The sequence below is a fragment of the Denticeps clupeoides genome, chromosome 19 (assembly GCF_900700375.1).
Source record: "Denticeps clupeoides chromosome 19, fDenClu1.1, whole genome shotgun sequence".
Taxonomy (NCBI): Eukaryota; Metazoa; Chordata; class Actinopteri; order Clupeiformes; family Denticipitidae; genus Denticeps; species Denticeps clupeoides.
The window spans coordinates 944,320-966,874 of NC_041725.1; the positions used below are offsets into that span (position 1 = coordinate 944,320).

The window sequence follows — 22,555 nt, forward strand, 5'->3', positions numbered from 1 at the left end:
TGATCACGTGATTTTATAAATCCACGTGATGTCACAGCACTTTGCGGAAGTCAAATCAGAGGTACTGAGCGTTTTAAAGTGATCACACACTCGATCTTCTGCACACTCGTCCTTATAAAACATAGATAATAGCAGTGCTTTTATGTAATTTATGTAATTATGTAAAATGTAATTTTTAATAAACGATATAGAGCTTATGGAACACGTTGACCAAATGAGCACTCCCTTAAGACTCCCTTAACCCATTTTAAAATAAGATATTTGGAGATTAAGCACCCCATTGTCTTAAATAAATAAAAACGCAATATAATGCAATACAGTAATACAAAAATGAAGCTGAAAAACTCTGTTGGTATATGTTGGAATATATTCTGTTGGTTTGTATGTTTGTTTAAAAATTATGACCAGGAGCGTTTAAATGTGACAATTTGATTTCAGGCGATTTTTTTTAGCAATATACAATTCCAAAGGTTGGTTTTAAGAAACTATTTAATCATTTTTTTCTGAAAAGCATTCAAAAGGTATAACAGCCTCTACGTTCTTTTTGGTTTATTTTGTAATAATGCCTCAAGGTGACACCACATCTTTTTAAAGTTCCTTTTTTCCCTTTGAGGGAAAGATGCTGAAGGATGCTGTAACAAGCTGGTCAGTGTTTAAGGGAAATAAATCAACAGCTAGAAATCCTAAATTTTGTATACTGACCAACCATCACCCGCAGTAGTTACAAAGGATGAAAAACCATTGCGGGTTTTGCCAATATAATAAGTATTTAATTTAAGGTTAGCAAGACTCTGAGGGATTCATTCACAGGAATGAGATAAAGTAGGGTGATAAATTCACATAGACATAGCCCACACATTACACTTTGCCCAGAGCAATTGGAAAAGATCTTAATTGTATCAGAGGTGATCGATGAAGCTTTCTGTAAGAGTAACCTCATCAGCACTAATGATCTCATTTACTTCTGATGTGATCCTTCTCAGATAGTCATTGTCAGGTCATTTATCTAGAAAAGGTGCCTAGATTGTTTTAACTACATTAGCCCATAATCACATACAGTATGTCTCAATGGGCTTTGGCAGGCCCTACAGTTGAAACCCCCCACACGTGAACCATCTGTACACAAGATAAAAATCCACTAAAATTCTAGGAGAGAGAAGAAACCTTTGGAAGGAGTGATAAAGAGAGGGACCCGCTTCCAGGGTAGAGTAAGCCTGCAATTGGTGTCAGTGCAGGGTTGGTGATGATTCGTCCAAGAAAAAGAAAAAAGGCCAACAGGTGTAATCATGGAAATGTCTAAAGTGTAGTATACAGTATCTGTCCATGTTAGGAGCTACTGGACAGTGCAGAGTAGTTGTTTAGTCGAGTGTCATGGTGTAAATTGCATGTCCATTATAATGCTACTGGTCTATTTGAAGATCCCTAAGGCTTTAGCTGTTACGTTGTTGGTGGCTGTGGTGACCTGCTGGTACATTTGATTCTAAGTCATCTTGTCAGCAGTTCATTGCCAGGGACCAGGATCCCTCTGGTGTTCTCTTTATTGGACTCTGGAGGTTGTCTGGGCAATTGATTCAGTGCCTTGGAAAAAACTAACAGAAGCAGTGGTAATACAGGCTCGGTACCCTAACTAGGACAGCTTACCTGAGGTGAACTGAAAACTGTCTATGCTTGACTAGGTGACTGTGTAATTAAGTGGACTTAATAATTGACACTGTGTCTGGGATTTTAACAGAAGGCCAAAGTGAACAGATGTGTTTTCAGTTTAGATTCACTGTCTGAATCCCGAACACTGTCCGGCAAGCCATTTCACAACTGTGGAGCTCCATAAGAGAAAGATCTGCTCCCAGCTGTGACCTTCTGTACTTTGGATTCTAATAGTGACCCCGCACCCTTTGAATGCCGGGGGCATGGTGGATCGTAAATAACTTAAAGTTCACTCAGATATTGTGGGGCGAGACCATTAAAAGCTTTATAGGTATTTTGTTGGAGTCAGTGCAGTGAGATTGCAAGAACTGGATGATGTAGTGATTTTTTGGTTTTAGTTAGAACTCTGGCTGCAGCATTCTGAACTAGCGGGAGTTTGCTCATGTAACTACTAGAACATACAGACAGTAACGATCTAATCTTGATGTTATAAAGGTGTGGAACACCTTTTCTGAATTGTGCATTAAGATCATATTTCTTATCTTTGCAATATTTCTAAGGTGAAAGAAAGATAGCAGTGTCAATGAGAACTGTCTGATCCTTTACTTCTGTACTTGGTGAGATAGAAAGGCTATCCAGAGTTATGATGTAGTCAGACAGCTTATGTCTGGCTGCATGAGGCCCAAGTACAAGAGCGTCTGTCTTATCAGGGTTTAACAGAAGAAAGTTTGTGAGCATCCACTGTCTAATGTTCTTCAGAGAATTCTCTATTCTGTTTGGCTATTCCCTTTAACCCAACAACATTCTCTACCCTGTTGAGGAGAATAGCATGATCAATATTGATAATAATGCTGCACTAAGGTCAAGCAGGACAAGCAACGAGATGCAGCCCTGATCACAGGCCAACAGCAGATCATTAACCACTTTAACCAGCACTGTCTCAGTACTATGATTAGGTCTAAATCTAAGATTTATAACATTGTCTGCTACTTGTTTAAGGAAACTTGAAGGTAGCGAATCTAAAATACAAGTATATTGATTTGATGATGAGATTAGTTATTAATTCAGGCACTTTAAGGAGGCTAAAGCATTCTAATTGGTGGTCTGCTATTGGAAGATTATTTTCCATAGTAATATTAAGCTGTTTGTTATGTTTCAAATTTTATCTCAATTCAAAACAATTTTAGCATGAAAGAGTTTCATAAAATCCTCACTACTTAGATATATTGGGTAATAGTATGTGTCTGTCTTATTCATGGTTAGTTTGGGATTATTTTTATTTTTCTTCATGTTAGGATGAGTGATACACATCATGGCAAAGTTTCTTCTCCTTTCAATGAGCACAGTGGCCCCAATGAGCACAGTGGCCTCCATCATCCTCCATCATTTGACTGACATACTCTTCTAATGTAAGTTATGACTCCCTCACTTATCCCCTGTGCAGTTTGTGAAGTGTACAATTTACCTGTACAGTCTAGAGGATTAACTGAAATGATAGCCAAGCTAGAGGAACACATCCGAAACTTACATCAGGGACTCAGAAGTTTTCTTAGATTCATTTCTGGCCCCGGGTGTGCAACAGTCTAGCCAGCTAGTAACTGCCTCTACCCCAGCGCCGGTAGGCAGTAGCGCCCTCTGAACATCAGCAGGGCAGTTGGGTGATGGCTTGGCTTAAACTACACAAGCAAGCTACCGGCACAACACATCAAGCTCCCCCACCTCCTGGGCACCAACAACAACAACATTTATTTCATATATAGCCCATAATCACATACAGTTGACACCCTCCACACTTGACCCTTCTGCACACAAGGAACAACTCCACACACAAAAAAACTATAGGAGAGAGAAAAAAAAGAAAGGAAGAAACAGAGTAGAGTGACCCTGCAAGTGGTGTCAGTGCACCACTCACCAGTTCGCTTTAAGAACCTCTCTCCCCCCACAGCGAAGGATACTGTGAGCACTACAAACCACCAGCTCAAGTCATTGGTGACTCAAAAGTTAGGAACGTGAGGATAGTGGCACCAGTAAATAAAATTCTGTGTTTCCCTGGAGTCAGAGCGCCCAACATCCATGCAAATTTAAAAGCTTTGGCAAAAAAAAATTAGCTATTCTAGCATAGCAATTCACATTGGCGTTAACAATGTCCGGCTATGCCAGTCAGAAATAACTAAAGACAGTTTTATAGAGATGCTTTAATTGGCTAAAACGATGTTGGATAAAGTAATCTGCTCTGGCCAATACTACATTTCGGGCGAAGCCTGGTTCTTTTGGGTGATATGACATCCACCTCAACTTTGAGGGCGCCCATCTGGCTCAAAATCTTAGAATCAAAAAAGAAATCTGACTCGCCAGAGCGGAGACCAGGTGGCAGTCAGACTGCTTAAACTGAGTGTCTTCCATTTGCATAGAGCCACCATTTGGGGCAGTGGTGGCCTAGCGGTTAAGGAAGCGGCCCCGTAATCAGGAGGTTGCTGGTTCGAATCCCGATCTACCAAGGTGCCACTGAGGTTGCTACTGAGCAAAGCACCGTCCCCACACACTGCTCCCCTGTAATGCTGCCCACTGCTCACTCAGGTTGTTGGGATAAATGCACAGGACAAATTTCACTGTGTGCACCGTGTGCTGTGCTGCTGTGTATCACATGTGACAATCACTTTCACCCACCTTGTTCACTATTGACACTGTGTCTTTACTTCACTCTTATAAAACAAAAGCTCCTAATTAATAATAAAACACATAAATATGCTGACGATGTGTCTGTTCCCCGGGCTAAGTGGGGTGTCTGTTTCAGCAACTTATTACTTGTTACTATCATTCCTACTGAATGTACCAGCACCTCAGATATAAGAATAAAATGATTAAAACCTAAATGTTCATTGCTCTCACACCTAAAATGTTCATTGTTTTTTTTTTTTAGATCAATTATGACAGATCAGTGGTTTCACGTACTGTGCTGACCGAAACTTTGTTAAAACAAAATGAATTTGTAGCATTATTTATAGCAGTAATTTATAATAACCTCAGTATTCCACCAATCCTGGACAGAGATTTAATTCTTTTTTAGATTCTCTATACAAACTTAACCTATGTAGTCCCACAAAATAAAAAAACATAAGTTTATTCAGTTAATTATTATTTATAGACCCCCTGGACCTTACCCTGACTTTCTTAGTGAATTTACAGACTTTGTTTTCGTTACGGTTTGTATTTAATGTTACTTGTAAGCACCATGGGTCTGAGAGTAACGCAATTTAAATTCTCTGTATGTCCTGAATTGACAATAAAGCTGACTTTGACTTTCTTATGTTTATCCATGGACTGACCATCCAGTTTTATAGCACTTCTGATGATTGACTTATTCACTCCAATTTTCCTGTTTACTACAGGATCTGAATGCTGCAATCTGGATCCTTTATTAGCTCGGTTGTCCTTGATGTCAGCAAACACAGGGTGTTTTTCAGTTTTTGCTTGTTTATTTACAAACTCTACCAAATCTTGTTGCTCTTCACACACCGCTTGCCACTGCTCTCCATCTTTCTCTTAGCTTGTAAGGAAGCTTTGCTGCATCATCTTGTAGTCATTTCCGAAATGCAGCAGATGTTTGGCTCTTGGGTAGCACACATCTTGATTCATAAACAAGCAGCTCTTTACCAGGCTCACCACTGAAAACAGGGATGTCCAATGGAATGTCCAACATTCTCTGTTGCTTAATCAATAATTCAGTGATGTTATTCTGAGCTTTCACAACACTGCAAAGTGTTTTCACTTCCTTATCTTAAGTGACAAAGTCATTAAACAATTGCACACCACGTGATTGTGTATTAAGTGGGACATACCTTTTATCTCCATCTCAACGTGTTTACTGGGCATGGAGCTTGTTCGGTGCATATTGTCAAATTTCAAAGTTTCGTTCTTCTCACCTAGATCTTTGGCAGCCTTTTCGGTTTATGTTACTTTCCTTTTTGTACCTATTAATTATTTGGTTATTTCCTCCTTTTTTGCGCGTTTATAGCATTACACAAAAGCCGCATAATAATCAGCCTAATAATGGCGCTAGCCTGCAGAACGTCATTCTTTTCATATCGTTATTAAGCATTATCGCTATTAAGCAAAAGACAAACTGATTATAATACAATAACGAAGGTTGGAGATGGGAAGGTAAGATAGGTGGACCTTTTCAGGCAACAGCCCAATAACTTGGCCAACACTCACCCTAATGGTGAGTAGAACCTCGCCTCGCTACCCCCAGAGGCAGCCATATGTTAATAAGCCCAGCCCTAAGGGCTACAAATGCTACAATACATTACTTGGTAGGCCTGTTTTTTATAAAAATAGGAAGACAGACTTAGTGAGAAAATCCAATTGATCAATCTCAGGTCTTTTGCAGGCTTTCACCAAGGCATCCTGGTTGAACAGACACGTGGTTGGAGTTATGGAACCACTTAAACATTCACAAAATCCCTTGATGTAGGGCTATGGGGGTTGGGGGTTGTTCTACACCAAATACACCCCCATACATGCCATTACAGTGTGTAGTTGTGATGCCCAAGGACCATGGGGCTGTCACAGCAGGTGCCCATGCACCCGATTATGGAGTCTTGATCCATTCCAGCTGGCACCAATTGGGCTTAATGAATCCGGACTACATAAAACTGAAATGCAGCATGCAGACAGGGCTGCTGCATTAATGTGTAAACATTACCTGTGTGTGTTTATGTTCCTGGCCTTATGCCACATGCCTGTGGGCTTGTTTTTGTTGGTTTCCTTTGTTTTGGACATTTTCTTTTGTTTGTATTAATAAATTGCTTTGTTCCGCATGTCCTGTCTCTGCGCGTCCTTCCCCCATCTGCCCGTGGTCATGACAGTGGTGATATTTTAACTTACTTTTTTTTCTGAAAAGATTATTGAAAGGTTTGTTCATAAATTATATTGAAATTCTATTTGTCTGTCTGCTGTTAGGCAAGGCTTATTTGGAAAAATTATTACTCTGTTACATTCAGTCGGAATCTGGTTAGCATGTGTGATTGTAATATTTTGTATTTTAAAATAAACTGAAAAGGTTGTTTATAACCCCTGAATTGCCATACGCAATGTATTTAAAACAGAGACTGCAGGATGGAAAACCACACACAGAGGTGTGAAGGTAAAACATTTCACACAAATAATGTGTGTATCTCTGTGTCATGATTGAGGGCTGACAGGGGAAGTAAGTGCAGAGACGAGACATCATGGCAAAAGAGATTAGGATACAAACATCTACATAAAAATCCCTGGAAGTTAACACTCTGGTCCTCAGCACACTTCTTTAAAGTAAAACTGGCACAATTAGGTGATGAGGTTGCTCCGAATAAATAGATAGACCTTTATTAGTCCCACAAGTGGGAAATTGCAAGTGGGAATAGATGTAGGAATAGATGCACCCAGAGACGTGAGGCACAAGGCCAGGAACATAAACTAACATACAGGTAAGGCAATGTCCACATTCACGCATCATCGCCTGTCTGCTGTCAAACTGTTCCTTTTAACAGGGCCCTAACCATGGATGCCTAATCAGCAGAACTTGTCCATGATTATAGCCCTGTTGTAACACAAACCCAGCTGCAGAGGGGATGGGTGGGGTGAGGGTGAGCGGTGCTGTGGGATGGGGTAGATATAATCCTTCAAAACTTTTTTTCACATTGGCAGGTCAGTCATCAATCATTTTTTACATAAAGTGTATGATAGATACTACTCCCATTAATTCAGTTCTGGAGGATAAGGGGATGCTTTATATTTATCTGTTAGTGGATTGTTATTTGAGGAGTTTTAAGTCTGTTTCTGACTGTTTCTTTAGTGACTTGCTACTTGTTCTCTCACAGCGAAATAAATAAATTACGTAATTATGTAGGACAATGTGTGTCAGGATTGACTGCAGCTGGGCTCATCACCAGTTGCCAATCCTGACGGTGCATAAAAGCCGAATATTTCTGCCCCTTCGGAAGGGACGACATTTTCGTGAACTTGGTGCACGAACTTGAATTTCGGTTCTATGTTTTGAGTTCTGGCAATCGCCACGAGCCTGCGGGCAAGTTTATGTTCTCTCCTTTGTTTAAACTGTTTTCGGCCACCGAGCCACGTTTATGTTTATTTATTGTTTATTAATAAAAACCCCGTTCCCTGCTTCTGCGCTTCCCTCCCCCGTCAGCACGCAGTCGTGACAATGTGTAAAAATAATTGTGGAGTAATGAGAAATAGAATACACTCAATTAGCTTTCTATAGTTATGAACACCACAATGATTTACTGAACAAACAAATATTCATTAGCTTAATGAAGAACTGTAAGTAATGATAATTAACTAAGGATTTGTTTAGGAGAAACAGTGTTATCATAGTTGTGTGCATCATAATGCTAATTGCTGACAAGATTCAAATTTTTTATGCATAATGTTGCGTTGAATTTTTAAGTATTCTCAGCTGGATTTTTGTGTCAATAATCTTTGCAGGGTCACACAGTGGCATGTCAGTTAGAGTCTGAATCTCATCTTGGACCTTGTGTGTGGGAGTGGGTGGAACTCTTCCTGTGTGGGATTCCTCCAGGTTCTCTGGTTTCCTCTCACCAACCAAAGGCAAGTACACTAGGTGTATTGTTGACTCTAAATTGACCTGTGTGAGTGTGAGTGTGTAAGTGAATTTATCCTCACATGGCTCTGGTACCTGTGACCCTAAGCAACAGGACTAAGTGGTTAAGGATACTGAGTTAAAATAATTCTAGCAAATTTAATTATTTCACTCAGTAACTATTTTATATTCCTGATCTGGGTCACTTAAATAAATAAATGCTTTTCAGATATTCATTCATACATACTCACTATACCCTTGTAAAATGACTCATTTATTTGAATATTCCATCTCAGCCCTGTTCCGGTTCTTAGAATGAACTTGGCCACACTGCCAAATGTCAGTTTAACATTTTAATCATGTTTCAGAAAGTCTTTAGCAGTACAACACAATAGTTTTTTGATGGTAAAAGATAAAAAAAAACCAAAAAACAAAAGTAGGGATTTCTACATAGCTATTAGCATTTTCTTCATAAACAACTCATTACATTGTAAAAGTTCTGCGCACACAAGGCCAGATGTAACAAATTTTAAAACAAATCATACTTTACAATAATCATACATAAGCACAAAATAACACTTTAGATCAGTCAATTTAATCCTGGCTTGATTAGCACAGAACATCCTTGTCACCCATAAACAACAAATATGTTTTGCTCTCAAATATGTCCAGCACTCTAGTACAGTTCAGTAAAATCTGTGGGAATAATCATAGTTTCAGGAATGTAATAACTTACATAGAACAAAAATAAGGACTGAAAGTAAAAGATATACTCAAATATGTCAAGTAGTAAATATGTAAACATAGATTTAGTAGGCAACATTCAACTTTACCCAATTGTGACCCAATTAGGTCAGATGCTTCATATCAATACCTATGTCTGGCACTGTCAACTCTTTAATGAACACATATTTCCAACCACACTGTGAACTTTACAAAGCCCTGGCTTTTTAGAAAACTACAGAACGTACTGCACTATATGTACATCACACCAATATACTGAATACTAGCTGGGCAAGGACTCATTATTCACGTCAGAATTTTATAAAAAATTATATGCCACAGACTGACTAAGATATGTGGTCCTAGAGAGCAGGGAACCAAAATTCACTGCTACTGAGCTACTGCACTATCCAGCACCAAAAGACCACAGATGTTTTTGCTTTCTGACTAGCATCTGCTTAACACAGTATAGCAGGATCACAGGGAAAATGGTCAAAGTATCTGACCAGTGTGTTTTGAATAGATATTTATATATTTAAATGAGGAGATTGAATCTCACAACAAATTTTGACAGCATGCTCTGTACAATATGTCCTCACTGCTTCAGAAAAACTGCTTCTTTCAAATAAACCAAACACAAAATATACAACTGTGCTTTCTGGTTAGAAAAAAAAATAGACATAACAAAATTAAGGTAATTCAAAATCAGGGCCGGTTGTAGCATTTTATGAGGGTGCAGACAGAAATGTGAAGAAGGCATACGGAGGCAATAGAGGTGGGAAATATGTGAGGTGGGTGTTCTGGATACAACTAAAATCATAACATTTACCTTAAGTCAATAACAATTCTTACTATTGCTAATATTAACAAAAATTTAAAAGGGTTGGCATAGTTGAAAAAGGGTGTACCTCACAGCATTAACTTTCCCTTTGTGAGCTGCTGAGTTTGAAAGTGAATATCCTTTACTTTGTGTCTGGGTTATATGAAACAGACAGGCTGACAGTGGTGCTTGTAGCATCGAGAAATAAACATTTGTCTATAACTGCTAGAAGAACAAGAAGTCCCCCATTTACTGTATAAATATAGAAATAATAGTTAATTATCTCACTATTAAGATTTTGAAGACAGATATTTGCTGCTTCCTTTAAGCCTCCTGCTCATTTTGATCTTCCCTGCTTAAGTTGGGCATACACTGGTAATTTCCTATTGTGTAACATTTGTAACATTATTATTATCCTATTGTGTAACAAATGTAACATGTAACATTTACATTTACAGCATTTATCAGACGCCCTTATCCAGAGTGACTTACAATCAGTAGTTACAGGGACAGTCTCCCTGGAGCAACTTAAGGTTAAGTGTCTTGCTCAAGGACACAATGGTAGTAAGTGGGATTTGAACCCGGGTCTTCTGGTTCACAGGCGAGCCACTAGGCTACTACCATGAAAACTGACTGCTCACACTATACACCAGAAGCAGAGAAAGAAGAAGAACCCACATCAGTAGTGAGGCTGCTTTGGCCATTTGGTGCACAGTAAAAAATTAAAAAAGAGGTGGTGGTGCATATGGATATACTATAGAAGGGTAGCAAAAATTCATTTGATTTACTAATATAAATAACAGTCGTGATAGGTAGGTGAGACCACGTTAAAAAGGTTTGCTTGTGTCTGTCGCAGCTGAATGAATTGAGATTTCGTGTGTTGCTACTTGAACTTTAGTACAGTTTGCACACACGCAGTGAAGACAAACCTCAAGACAGGCGACAAAGCTTTGATACTCTTACAACCAGCAGAATGTGACCTGTTCAGGAGGGGTGAATTGGTGATCATATATCATGTACACTATAATATGTACGACCAAGCTGCGATTCAGTCGAACTCCAGGAATCACAGCACACGTGCAAAATCGGCTCTACAATCGCACAGTGTATGCCCAGCTGAGAAACTTGACACTGTATCATTTGCATACTAACAGCGATTGGATGTTTAGCTGGGGTGAGGGTGAGTGGAGATCTGCACAAAACCAGAGCACAGAGGGAAGGAGCAAACAAAAGGGGAAACCTGTCATCTAATTTGTGCCTTTTCCAGTGGATTTTTCAGCTACTGTAATGAACTTTCTGCATATTCAGTGTATAGATAATATTTTATATTCTCATAAAATTTGATTTAAGGGGGCGGACATTTGTTTAAGGGGTCATTGCCTCCTCTTGCCTCAGTATAGAGCTGGACCCATTTAAAAGGACTGAGACCATGATTCAGTATTATTGAAATATGAGATTGATTTGCTCTAAGCAGTGTGTCATTTTACATAAGAAAATAATTAAACTAAATTATTTCAGGTGAATTCCTTCACTTTCATCAATAATATCCTTTGATTCATGCATATTTTTTTAATTGGCCAATTTATGATATTCTATTATGGTTTTGATCAGTTCATTAAGTAATATTGTAATAATTAATAATTCTAATTAAATATCAATTCAAATTTACATGTAAAACAAACACCAATGATGATTTGAATTTTAAAGGCTTTTAGAAGGTTTTGTGATGCCCTGGTTCTTGTCCTGTTTTCGTTCTTCATTTTTACTAAGAATTAATTAAACCATCAATTTAACTAACCATTGTAAAAAGTTCAAAATCAACTGGAAAAGATTGCTGGAAGACATCATTGAAACAGACCCAAATAAAGTATTACCAAATATTTTTGAGCAAGGTTACAAAAAATTTCTTGAGCAAGGTTACAAAGCCATAACTACGTATTCCAGAAATATAAAAATTTCAGATGTAGGTCACAATTCAAGAATGTGAAAAATACTTTTTTTGAAGTCCTTTGAAATCCTTTGCTGGCTTGGTAATAACACAACTTATACATTTATTTTCCTCCCACTGATATTTTTTCAAATTGAAATTTAATTTCCACTTTAATTTCCATTGAGCTGTACATCTGCATCCAAAATATTCAAAAGCAGTATGCAAGGCAGGACTCTTTTTGTCCTCGAAGAGCAATCTCCCTCCTATTTGCTTTGAATGCAAGCCATGCTTGATGAAATGATTGGTCCTAGAAGGTTTGAGAGTAATTTCTTCTCAAAACCTGAAGCTGCAAACTCAGCAAAGCACCCTATTCTGTGCTTTATAAAGGGATTTAAAAATATTGCTTTACATTGGTGCATAACATTTAAAGGACATTTTTAATAATACAAATTACTCATCTCCAAATGTAGTGTCTAAAATCAGCCCCTCACTACACTTCCTGATAATTGTCCACCTTCATTGGTGTCTGAAATCCCTTACTTTGATCATATTCAGTTGGGTGGTAGTAGCCTAGTGGGTAACACACTCGCCTGTGAACCAGGAGACCCAGGTTCAAATCCCATTTACTACCATTGTGTCCCTGAGCAAGACACTTAACCCTAAGTTGCTCCAGGGAGACTGTCCCTGTAACTACTGATTGTAAGTCGCTCTGGATAAGGGCGTCTGATAAATGCTGTAAATGTAAATGTAAAATGTAATGATGGTTTATAAGGTTTATAGTACTATCCACTGCCTTCTTTCTATAGCGTATTACCATTTGCTCTCTGCATGATTTTAAGGAAATTATATTTTTCATCTATCATATTGCCCCAGCATGCAATTTTCATTGTGAAAGTTTGCAGCTATGTAGCCAAAACTAGTTGTATTATTAAACATATCCACCATCGTCAGTATTAAGCTAATTGTGTGTGTGTGGTCTTTTGGTATTTTGGTCTTGTAATAATATATAGCTAAATGTCACAGTCAGCAATGAGTAGTTACAAGGACACTCAGGGTCTTGCTCAGGGAAACAATGGAAGTAAGTACAGTTTGAACCTGTGACATTGTGATCTTCTGGTTCATAGCCAAAGAATAAGTAAAATAATACACTGGGGTTTGTTAATGGATAAATGAACCCTATCCCACTGACATAATCTATTAATATCTATAATATATTTTGTCACATTTTTCATCACTAAACATTTGAAATGCCTCACATTCAAGTAAACACAGTTATATATAAAACCACAATTGAAATTTACTGCTGGAATTCAGGGTTGAATTTATTAACTTTATTATTGAAACTGATCTTAGCATGCCCCTCTTATTTACATAATAAATTTCAATGACTAATATAAATATAGTTTTAACTGGCATCTTGGTGAAAGGATAGTATTGAATCCACTGCAATGTAATTCATTGTCAGTAGAGTACTTCCAAACATATCTACCTGCATCAATAGCCCTTCATAGCAAGAAGAACTAAGAAAAATTAACACAAAAACGATTACCTTTCTTTTAATTCACAGAAAGGACATTAAAAGTGATTTTATAACTCTGGATTTAACATTCCTCTGTACCAATTTTGATGTGTGACACACAACCCAACACACAACTCTGCATTTAGCAGAAAAGCATGTTCTCCAATTAAGGACCATGTGCCTGGGTAGCAGACTGGATTACAATTGATGTTTTAGGTTCTCTCAGGGAACTGACCTGCCCTGGCCAACACAATCACACAGAGGTACAATTAAAATTGATCCTGCTGTGGTAGTCCCATGGAAAACTATCATCCCCATCATCATCAGAAAGAAAATGCTATATAGTTAATGCAAAGACACATTCTCAATCTTAAACAAGCACACACACACACACACACACACACACACACACACACACACAAAAACACTCACACAATGAAAACACTCACACTGAAGCACAGTAAACTTCAAGCCCTTTTGGTGCATTGAATCTGGAGACAAAAAGCAGGTACACAGCAGGACTTAAATTAAAATGTGTGTGTAATTGTGTATCTCCATTTTTCCCAATTCACACAACACTATTTTAAGGCAACTACAGCAATAAACCAGCCAAGCTGAAATAAAAAGGTTTCTATTGTATTCTCTGTTTGAGGTTTGTCACAGGTATTATATTTAGCTGGATTCCTACATAGCTTCAGATTCATCTTTACTGGTAATCTTTATCAGAAGGTGACATCTGGAACACGATACATGACAGACATGATCCGATTCAACAGCTAGAAGTGGAAAGTTCAGATTCAGAAAGTAAGAAATCCTTTGTTCCAGCCTTTTTAACTAAATTGTTCAACCAGAAGTTTAAAACATCTGACCCTTAACTTAACTGCTGATTGTTTCCTATGAGCCATATATTCATCACTTCCCTCCCATCCCACTGTTTATCTGTCTTTCATAAGGAGGACGAGCTCTGGCTGTAGTGTCTGAGAGCCAGGCAGCCAAAGTGTGGCGAGCCTGGCAGTGTCATAGTGAGGGTAGGCTCTGGTGTGGGTGAATTGCTCCCTGACATCATTCCTCTCACATCATCTCGGAATGGTGATGGAGGTGTGAGGACTAGGAGCTCATCGACCTCTCCAGCCCTTCCTTCTAAATCCCCACTGCCACCTGTCTGAGGGGACTCCACTGCTGGGCTTGATGAAACCACCAGCCCTTTTGCCCTGGGCATTGGTGAGGTTTGAAGCCCATGAGCCCTGGAGGATGAATGGCTGACCACGGTTGACTCAACTGGTGGAATGGGAGGGATGTCGGCATAGGTGGTTATCTCCCGGGGCAGAAGATAAGCTGATGAAGCAGCCCCAATGGATGGGGAGGTTGATGACAGCATCATGCTGTTAAGCTCTGAGATATTAGCGGTGAAACGATTAACTACACAACTGATCTGCTCCATCAGAGATCCCTGTGAAGAGCTGCTGGTGGCAACAGTGGGGTCTGTGCTAGTTACTGAGATGGGTGCAGGTCCACTGGACCCTGAGGCTGCTTCTGGGGACATGAAAAGGGTCTTTGTGCTGCGTAGTGCTTGCTGGGTCACAGTGCTGATGGGTGGTGGTGTCTGTGGCCGATAGGTTGGTGGGTAATACTCCTCTGACTCAGTGACTTCATACAGCAACTTGCTTGAGGTATCTGGCGCGGTGTCAGTTGCTCCGCAATAGCGTCCCTCTGCCATTTTAGAGAAGGGCTTGATGATGGCCGTCTGATTGTTCTCCTTCTTCTTCATGTGGAATGACAGGCGCTGCCACAGATGGTTGCTGCGTGTATTACTATGTTCAGTCTGGGCCCAAGTCACTGATTTCCCATTGGAGCTGCAGAAAGAAAATGGGAAAATGAGAATTAAATTCCATGATTGTTGTGTTCAACTTCCATTCTTTCTTTTCACTCTAATCTCTATATCTGCATCTTTAATACGTCCTTTGGGCCATTGAGTGGTTTGGGTGCTCTGTGTTTGGTGTGTGTGTGTTTCCCTTTTAGGCTGTTTGCTGGGTGGAGTTAGGGAATTAATGGTTCCGCCTACCTATTTCCTCATCATCAGTATATCAATAAACTCATCAGGAGCATTAAAGGACAACTCCAGCCACCAGACGGGGGACCTTGTTGTGGAGCCGGAGGAGGATAGGGAGGAAAGTTTGGGAGTGTTGGAGAAAAGCTAAAGAAAAGCCTGTGTTACATGGTCAGTGTTGTGGTTTGGGGTTAGTTGTGGTTTTTTGTGTAAACTGTACATAGTCTCTCCTTTTGTGTGTGTGTTGTTCTCGCTGTCAGTTGTTGTTGTTATTTACAGCACTCTATGTTTTGGTTTGTTGTTCACTTCTCACTGTAAATAAATGCACAATATTTCACTTTGGCCTGGTACATCCCTCTCCTTCGTTGTCATGTTTCCCAACCCCTAGACAGGGACATGACATTCTCTCTTTCTCTGGTGTAGTGAGAGGTTAATCCGGCTGCCTTCCTGAGTGAAAAAACCTCAAGCAATCCATATTACATCATATTACAAGATATTAAACATATCTTGTCAGGCTAGATATTTTTCCATTACTATATATTTTTCCAGTCTATCCATTTGTGCACATTTTAACACCATATTTGATTTAGTAAGATCCTAAACTAAATAAATGCATGTTTTCCCCAATTTGATTTGGTTAATTATGATTAATATTATAATAATGTAATTTATAATTATGTAATACTAATGTAGTAACATCATATTATACCTGAAATACCTAGCACTGTAATAGTTACACTTTCAATAAGAAAATTCTAAGAATGTTATAGCTGGAGCAGATTCACTCACAATACAACATAAAACCAAAAAACAATGCAATAAAAATCAACCGAAAGAGCCCTGCTTCTTGTGTGTATCCTGTTTTTTACACACAGGAATTACTGGGCAAGCATTGGTCATTTTGGATGACTGATACCTCATGTGAGTCGTCAGAGCCAATAGAACTTTTTTTTTGTTTTTTGAAGTCTCTTTCTGAATTACAGAATGCAGAACTACAGCCACTTTTAGCCAGTCAAACAAGTCCCAAACAAGTCTTGTGACTTGTTTGGGACTTGCCATTTTGGTGTATGTATCTTACATGCAAATGAGGAGGTGAGAGGTGGGATGAGGAGGAGACTGTAGACGTGAGTGAGCATTTGTGGAAATTATGTCAACACCAAGCACAATGTTTAGTGCATGAATTGTGTTTCTGTTTCCTAGAAAAAGATCAAATTAACCCACTGGTTCTTCAGAGTCTCGCGTGACCAAACTAGAAAAATATATTTGTGCTATTTTTTACATTCAGTCACTGCAACTGCAATGCTTCACACGTTAAATAAAATCTCATAAAGTGAAGTTTCCATAATAGGGGACCTTTATCATAAACAATAGTGTCAGATTTCTTGGACATACTCCTACAGAGTTTTTTGCTGATTTATGTGCTTTGTGTTGGAGTTGTGTTATATTTAGGTAGAATTTGTTGGTTTGGACATCTGTTGGTTTGAAATTCTTCCCATTTTGGAGCACACATATGTTTGTACATGTTTAGCAGGCATTTAAACCATTTAAATAGCAGCAGTACTGGGACTCATTACTGATTGTGTTATATAAATAAAAACTACCTACAAACCTGATAACCATATCTATAAAACCAAGCACACCTCAGAAGAACCTGAGTATACCTTCATTAGACTCTTTCTATTACAATGCCACTACCACACTACCACATTTTGTATCACCACTCTCACCTGAGTGTTTCCCCAGATGATCCTCGTCGCTTCCATAGGTTCATGAGGCTGCTGGAACGGCTGGCGGCCGATGAGCTTTTACCATCACCGACGTGCATGCGCACCACTGTGGATGTAGTGAATGCACTGCGGACATTCCTCTCAGGCTTGGCAATGATGATATACACCTTTGGCACAAACATGCAGCCTAGTGCCACCGTGGCACTGAGGCTAACAGAGAAGCACATTGTGATGATCTTGTAGTTAGAGCCAAAGTAGATGGGCACAAATGCTAGCCAAATGACGCAGGTAGTGTACATGGTGAAGGCAATATACTTGGCCTCATTAAAGTTGGCAGGGACATTGCGTGTTTTAAAGGCATAGAAGGTACAGCTCATGATAAGCAGGCCATTGTAGCCCAGTGGTGCCACCACACCTAAGTTAGTGGTTTTACAGATGAGGTTGACCTCATGAATGGATGGATAATCATGGATAACAGAGGGTGGCTCCATGATGAAGAGTGTCACAATGATAGCCAATTGCAGTAGGATGAGGATGAAGGCAATAACCAGCTGTGCACAGGCACTCATGAAACGTGGCTTTCGTGTGCAGATCTTTTTCTTGCTACCAGCCAGGATTCGTGCAATACGATTGGTCTTGGTCACCAGGGCAGAGTAGCTCATGGCTGGGGATAGACCAATTCCAAGCCGCTGCAGGTAGCAGTGGATGGCATGGGGCTTGGCGATCAGGACAAATGTGGAAAGGTAGCCCAGGCAAATGCCCACTAGAATAATGTAGCAAAGTTCACGACTGGATGATTTCACCACTGGCGTGTCACGATACACGACAAAAATTGCCATGACAAAGAAGGTGGCCATCAATCCTAGGCAGGAGAAGACCACAGCTGCAATAGACTCTGGGTCACCCCAGTGCAGGAATTCCACAGGAATGGGGTCACAACCTGCAGGGAGATATTGTGCATTTTTATTGTGGCATTATTTTCAAAGGAAACAACAGCTATAGTATTTAATTTAGGGATATATGTAATGCCTAAAATAAACAATACAGTAAATAATATTTTTTCCGGATGAGTGTGTGGTGTGAAACAAGAGTACATAATGGTCTGGCTTTAAAAGAAGGTGTTGTGCAGTGTGGGTTGGGGGCTCCTCTTGAGGAAGGGGGTGGGTGGGCAAGCAACTGTGCTGGATCCAGTAGCCGGTAAGGAGGGGGCCTGGGTATGCCTCCAGAGATGCTGAGCACCACAGAACCTCCTGGGTGGCATGAGGGTTTAGTGTGGACGGGCAGGAAGAAGGGCCCAGCAGAGGCTGCATGTCGCCTGATGGCACAGCCCTGCAGGTGGCTAAGCAGTCACTGGGCGTTCCAGTACTGCCTCCGAGCATGCAAGGTTGTATGAGAGCTGGAGGCACCAGCAGGGACGTGCAGGGGCAGGGCCTGCACATTCTCAGAAGGCATCTGCGGCACGGTAAGTGGTCAGCGGAGGGTCTGGGACCGCCTCCCTGCACGGTGCAGGGAGTGATGCAGGAAGCATCAGAAGGGACAGCAGAGACAGGGCATGCATGTACCCTGTAGGTTCAACCCTAGTTCTTGTGTGCAGGTTGGAGGGACCAAGGGTCCGGGTCCTCTGGTGGGAGGAAGCACCACCTGCAGCAGCAGTGCCGGAGCCCTGTGGTTACCGCCGCCCACCCTGGATGTCCCGTTTCTGCACTTCCTTCCCCCACCAGCCCACGGACATGACAATAATGATGATAAACAGTGATAACACAGTGATAACACTACAGTAACGCAGATATGCTGCATACTGCAATTGTTGTTCTTCTCAGCAATTAAACCATGAAATGCATTTTAATGAAAATACACCCTTTTCAGATCCTCATTACAGACTGAACTCTGTTGCATTCATCACCCTATTAGTAAAAGTAAAACACCAGTCAGCCTTTACATTTTTCTTGTATGACACATTCTGTCTAATATATTGTGCTATTGTAACAACAGATTCAATGATATTCACCTCTCAGTATTTTGTTGAGGTTGAGACAGCACTAGAAGGCTTGAGTCTGTTTGTTTGTACTCACCCATCAGGTTATCAGTAGGCCAGGAGCCCAGCTGGCAGGCTCTGCATGTGTACTCATCATACACAAACTCATTTTCCTTACAGGGAGTGCAGGTCCAGCAACAGCTCACCTCACCTTTGCGAATTACCTGAAATGAACTTAAAATTCTCACATACACCCAAATTCTCACAAACAGCTATTACATCCCACACATCATACTGTAAATGTGCTTGCCAGTGTTGGGGAGTTACAAATGTAACTGTGTTATATAACTGAATTACAATTACATATTGAAAAAAACCATAATGATTACATTTTTGGTTACAGTTTAAAATTGAATACAAACCTTGCATACCGTGGTGGTATGGTGGTGTAGGAGCTATCATGGGAGTGGTATTTGTGTCAACCAATCAGTGCTCAGTGCCTATTAAAATATTGTTAGTTGAATCTGAGTCGCTGGTCCTGACATGGAAACTGTCTATTAGGGTGTTTGAACTAGACTGTCTGCTAGAGGGTTAAATTCAGTGTCTGCCATTAAAGTAAAGGGACAGGCAACAGTGTTTTTTTTTCCAGTCAGTGTCCGTCATTATGAAGTAAAGAGATATCAAATAAAGAAAGAAACACACTCCCAATAAATATAATTAAATAAAATTATTGCCATATAGAGCTTCAAAGTTAAATTATTTAGTGTTTTTGTTAAGCCTTTTTGCACTGTGATGCATTGTCATGTGACAAAAAAACAAAAAAACATTGAAGCATTTTGGTAACATCACAAAGCCCTACAGTCGATGATCCGTGATCCCTAGGAATTCAAGGTGGCAGTGCTCCAAGCACAAAAAGTGCTCCTTTTTGTGTTTTTTTGCTCTGTTAGTGTGTTATTTTACAAACTACTGCAAAGCCAAACTAAACTATAGCCATCTGTAATTATACAACATAACAGTCTGTCACGGATAAAACACGTCCAGCCCACCAGAGAGCGCCAGACCAGCCAGGGAGACAGCGACCCGTAAATGGAAGTGAGAGTGGGCAGCGCTGAGTATAAAAGCCAGGTGACCCAGAGGGGATGCTGCCCGCTCTTTGTTGAATTTATTCCCAGAGATGCTAGCCTTCCTTACCCATGACCGACTGATTATAACTTGTAACCAAGACCTTTGCCTGTCCCTGACCTCGAGCTTTGCCTGCCCCTTTTCTTGCAACGTTTGCCTGATGGATTTTGCCTTGTAACCACAACCTTTACCTGCCATTGATCTTGAGTTTGCCTGCCCCTCTTGCTAAGACGATCTCCCATGTTACCCCACCTTCCTGCCATCCCAGACGTCCTCCTAGCCAGGCTAAAGAAGCAGCCTTTCAAACCACCACTTCCCAGCATCTTCCTGACCAATGCTCATGCAGCTAGCATGCCGCACCGTAGCGACAGCTGGAAAGCAGGCTACAGCTGGAAAAAGCAGAGGTGAAGGTTTCAACACTAGGGCTGCACGATTTGGGGAAAAAGACATATTGCAATTACTGAGATCAATATTGCGATATGCGATTGCGATATGATAAAGGACACTTGCTTGTATATTAATGAAAAGTCGCATACAAATTACTAATAGTGAAATGTTTAATTTCAAAGTGAAACATACAAACTACTTATAACAACTTGAAATGCCCAGTGCTTTCAAAATACAATATTCTACTAAATAATCACAAAAAAGTCTTTAATTTAAAAAATATTACTGTTGAACGACAAACCCTGGTAAGGCTAAACAACTGTTTTGATTATATTTGGCCATTATATATTTTATTATATTAAATATTATATATTTACATATTTTGGCCACAAATACGGAAAACATGGACATCTCATTAGCAGAGGAACTAAATCACTTCTTTGCCCGTTTTGAGAGAAATGTAGACACCCCTATCATACAAACCACCCTGCCAATAGCCTCCTCTGAGCTCAGCCCACACACACTCACCCTCCAAGAACACCAGGCCACAATGTGTTCAGAGCAGTAAATCAGAGGAAAGCTGCTGGCCCTGACGGAATACCTGGGAGTGTGCACAAAGTCTGTGCCGACCAGCTGTCTCCTGTGTTCACCAGACTTTTCAACCTCACAAGCCAGTGTTCATCACTGCCTGAAAATTGGAACAATAGTCCCAGTCCCCAAATCCACCACCATCAGTGGCCTTAGGGACTACAAACCCCAGCTTTGACTCCCACCAGTTTGCCTATAAGGCATCCACTGTGTATGCAATTTTCATTGCCCTCCACTCTGCTCTGCATCACCTAGAGAATCCAAGGACTTCAGTAAGGATGCTCTTCATCTAGTCTAACTCAGATTTTAACACCATCATCCCAAAAGGTTCAGATCCATCAGGTGCAAAACCAACAAACTAAAGAATAGCTTCTACCCATGGGCAGTCAGAACTCTCAATGTGTGAGTGTGTGTGTCCTCCATACAGTAATTTCACTGCTGCTATTGACCCCCCGCACCCCATGTCTCTTGTACCTATATACTGTGTATGTACTGTTTTTATATAGTTTTTCTTTTTCTTATTTTCTTGCATCTTTGTGGTCTTGCCAGCTAATTTCATTTTCCAGGCGACTGTACAATGACAATAAAAAGTCTTGAAGTTGAAGTCTTAAAGTGACTCATCACAATCAATACAACAGCCTGTTTCAATATCAAAAATCAGGGAAGAGCCACCAAAGCATGTCCTAGACCGAGATACTCACACACATACAGTACCAACCATCTGAATGGTCACTATTGTTGTCTGTTCATCTCTCATTGCTACCCTGCAATCTGTCACCGCTTTACTGATCATTGCACAATCCATTTCATTGGAATATCTACACTGTAACTCATTATTTTATTTTTACTTACCATTGACCTTCTGCTACATACTGTATCAGTGCAATATCCACTCATTGTTTGCTGCACTATTTGGTGTGTTTGGCGTGAGCTGGTATTACTTCCAAGGACTTCCTGAATTACCTCGGAATTAAGAATCACCTAAATTCACCAAAAACATAAGTTATGGCACCCTCACTAATCCCCGGTGTAGTGTGTGATATGTACAGCTTGTCGAACTCCTGTGGAAATTTCACCTTTACAATATTGACACTGTGTCTTTACCTCGCTCTATTCAAACAAGAGATTCTAAAAGAAACAATATGCTGATACTGTGTCTGTTCCCAGGGCTGGGCGGGGTGTCTGTTTCAGCAATTTATTACCCATTACTATCATTCCCTCTGAACGTACCAACAGCACCTCCGATATAACAATAGGATTATTAAATGTTAGATCTCTCACACCTAAAACGCTCATTGTTAATGAAATTTGATATACTGTACCTGACCGAAACTTGGTTAAAACAAAATGAATTTGTAGCATTAAACAATTCTAGTCCTCCTGGTTGCAGATATTGTCATGGCCAACGCGCCTCCAGCCCGGCAGAGGACGCCGGACCAGCCTGGGAGACAACGACCCAAAAGAGGAAATGG

The 22,555-nt window shown here is 40.2% G+C and overlaps 1 protein-coding gene across 4 annotated transcripts in view; it reads right to left on the reverse strand.

The window, feature by feature from the left end:
* Positions 1-12,426: 12,426 nt before the first annotated feature.
* The window catches only part of grm5b (glutamate receptor, metabotropic 5b), a 77,327-nt gene continuing 67,198 nt past the window's right edge, over positions 12,427-22,555 (reverse strand). For all 4 annotated transcript variants that reach the window (XM_028962245.1, XM_028962243.1, XM_028962246.1 and 1 more), the window contains exons 7-9: positions 19,084-19,210; positions 17,012-17,951; positions 12,427-15,090 (exon numbers count right to left, since the gene is read on the reverse strand). In XM_028962245.1, coding sequence (XP_028818078.1) covers positions 14,184-15,090; positions 17,012-17,951; positions 19,084-19,210 — 1,974 coding nt within the window. In that variant the 3' untranslated portion in view covers positions 12,427-14,183. The remainder of the gene's footprint in view (positions 15,091-17,011; positions 17,952-19,083; positions 19,211-22,555) is intronic.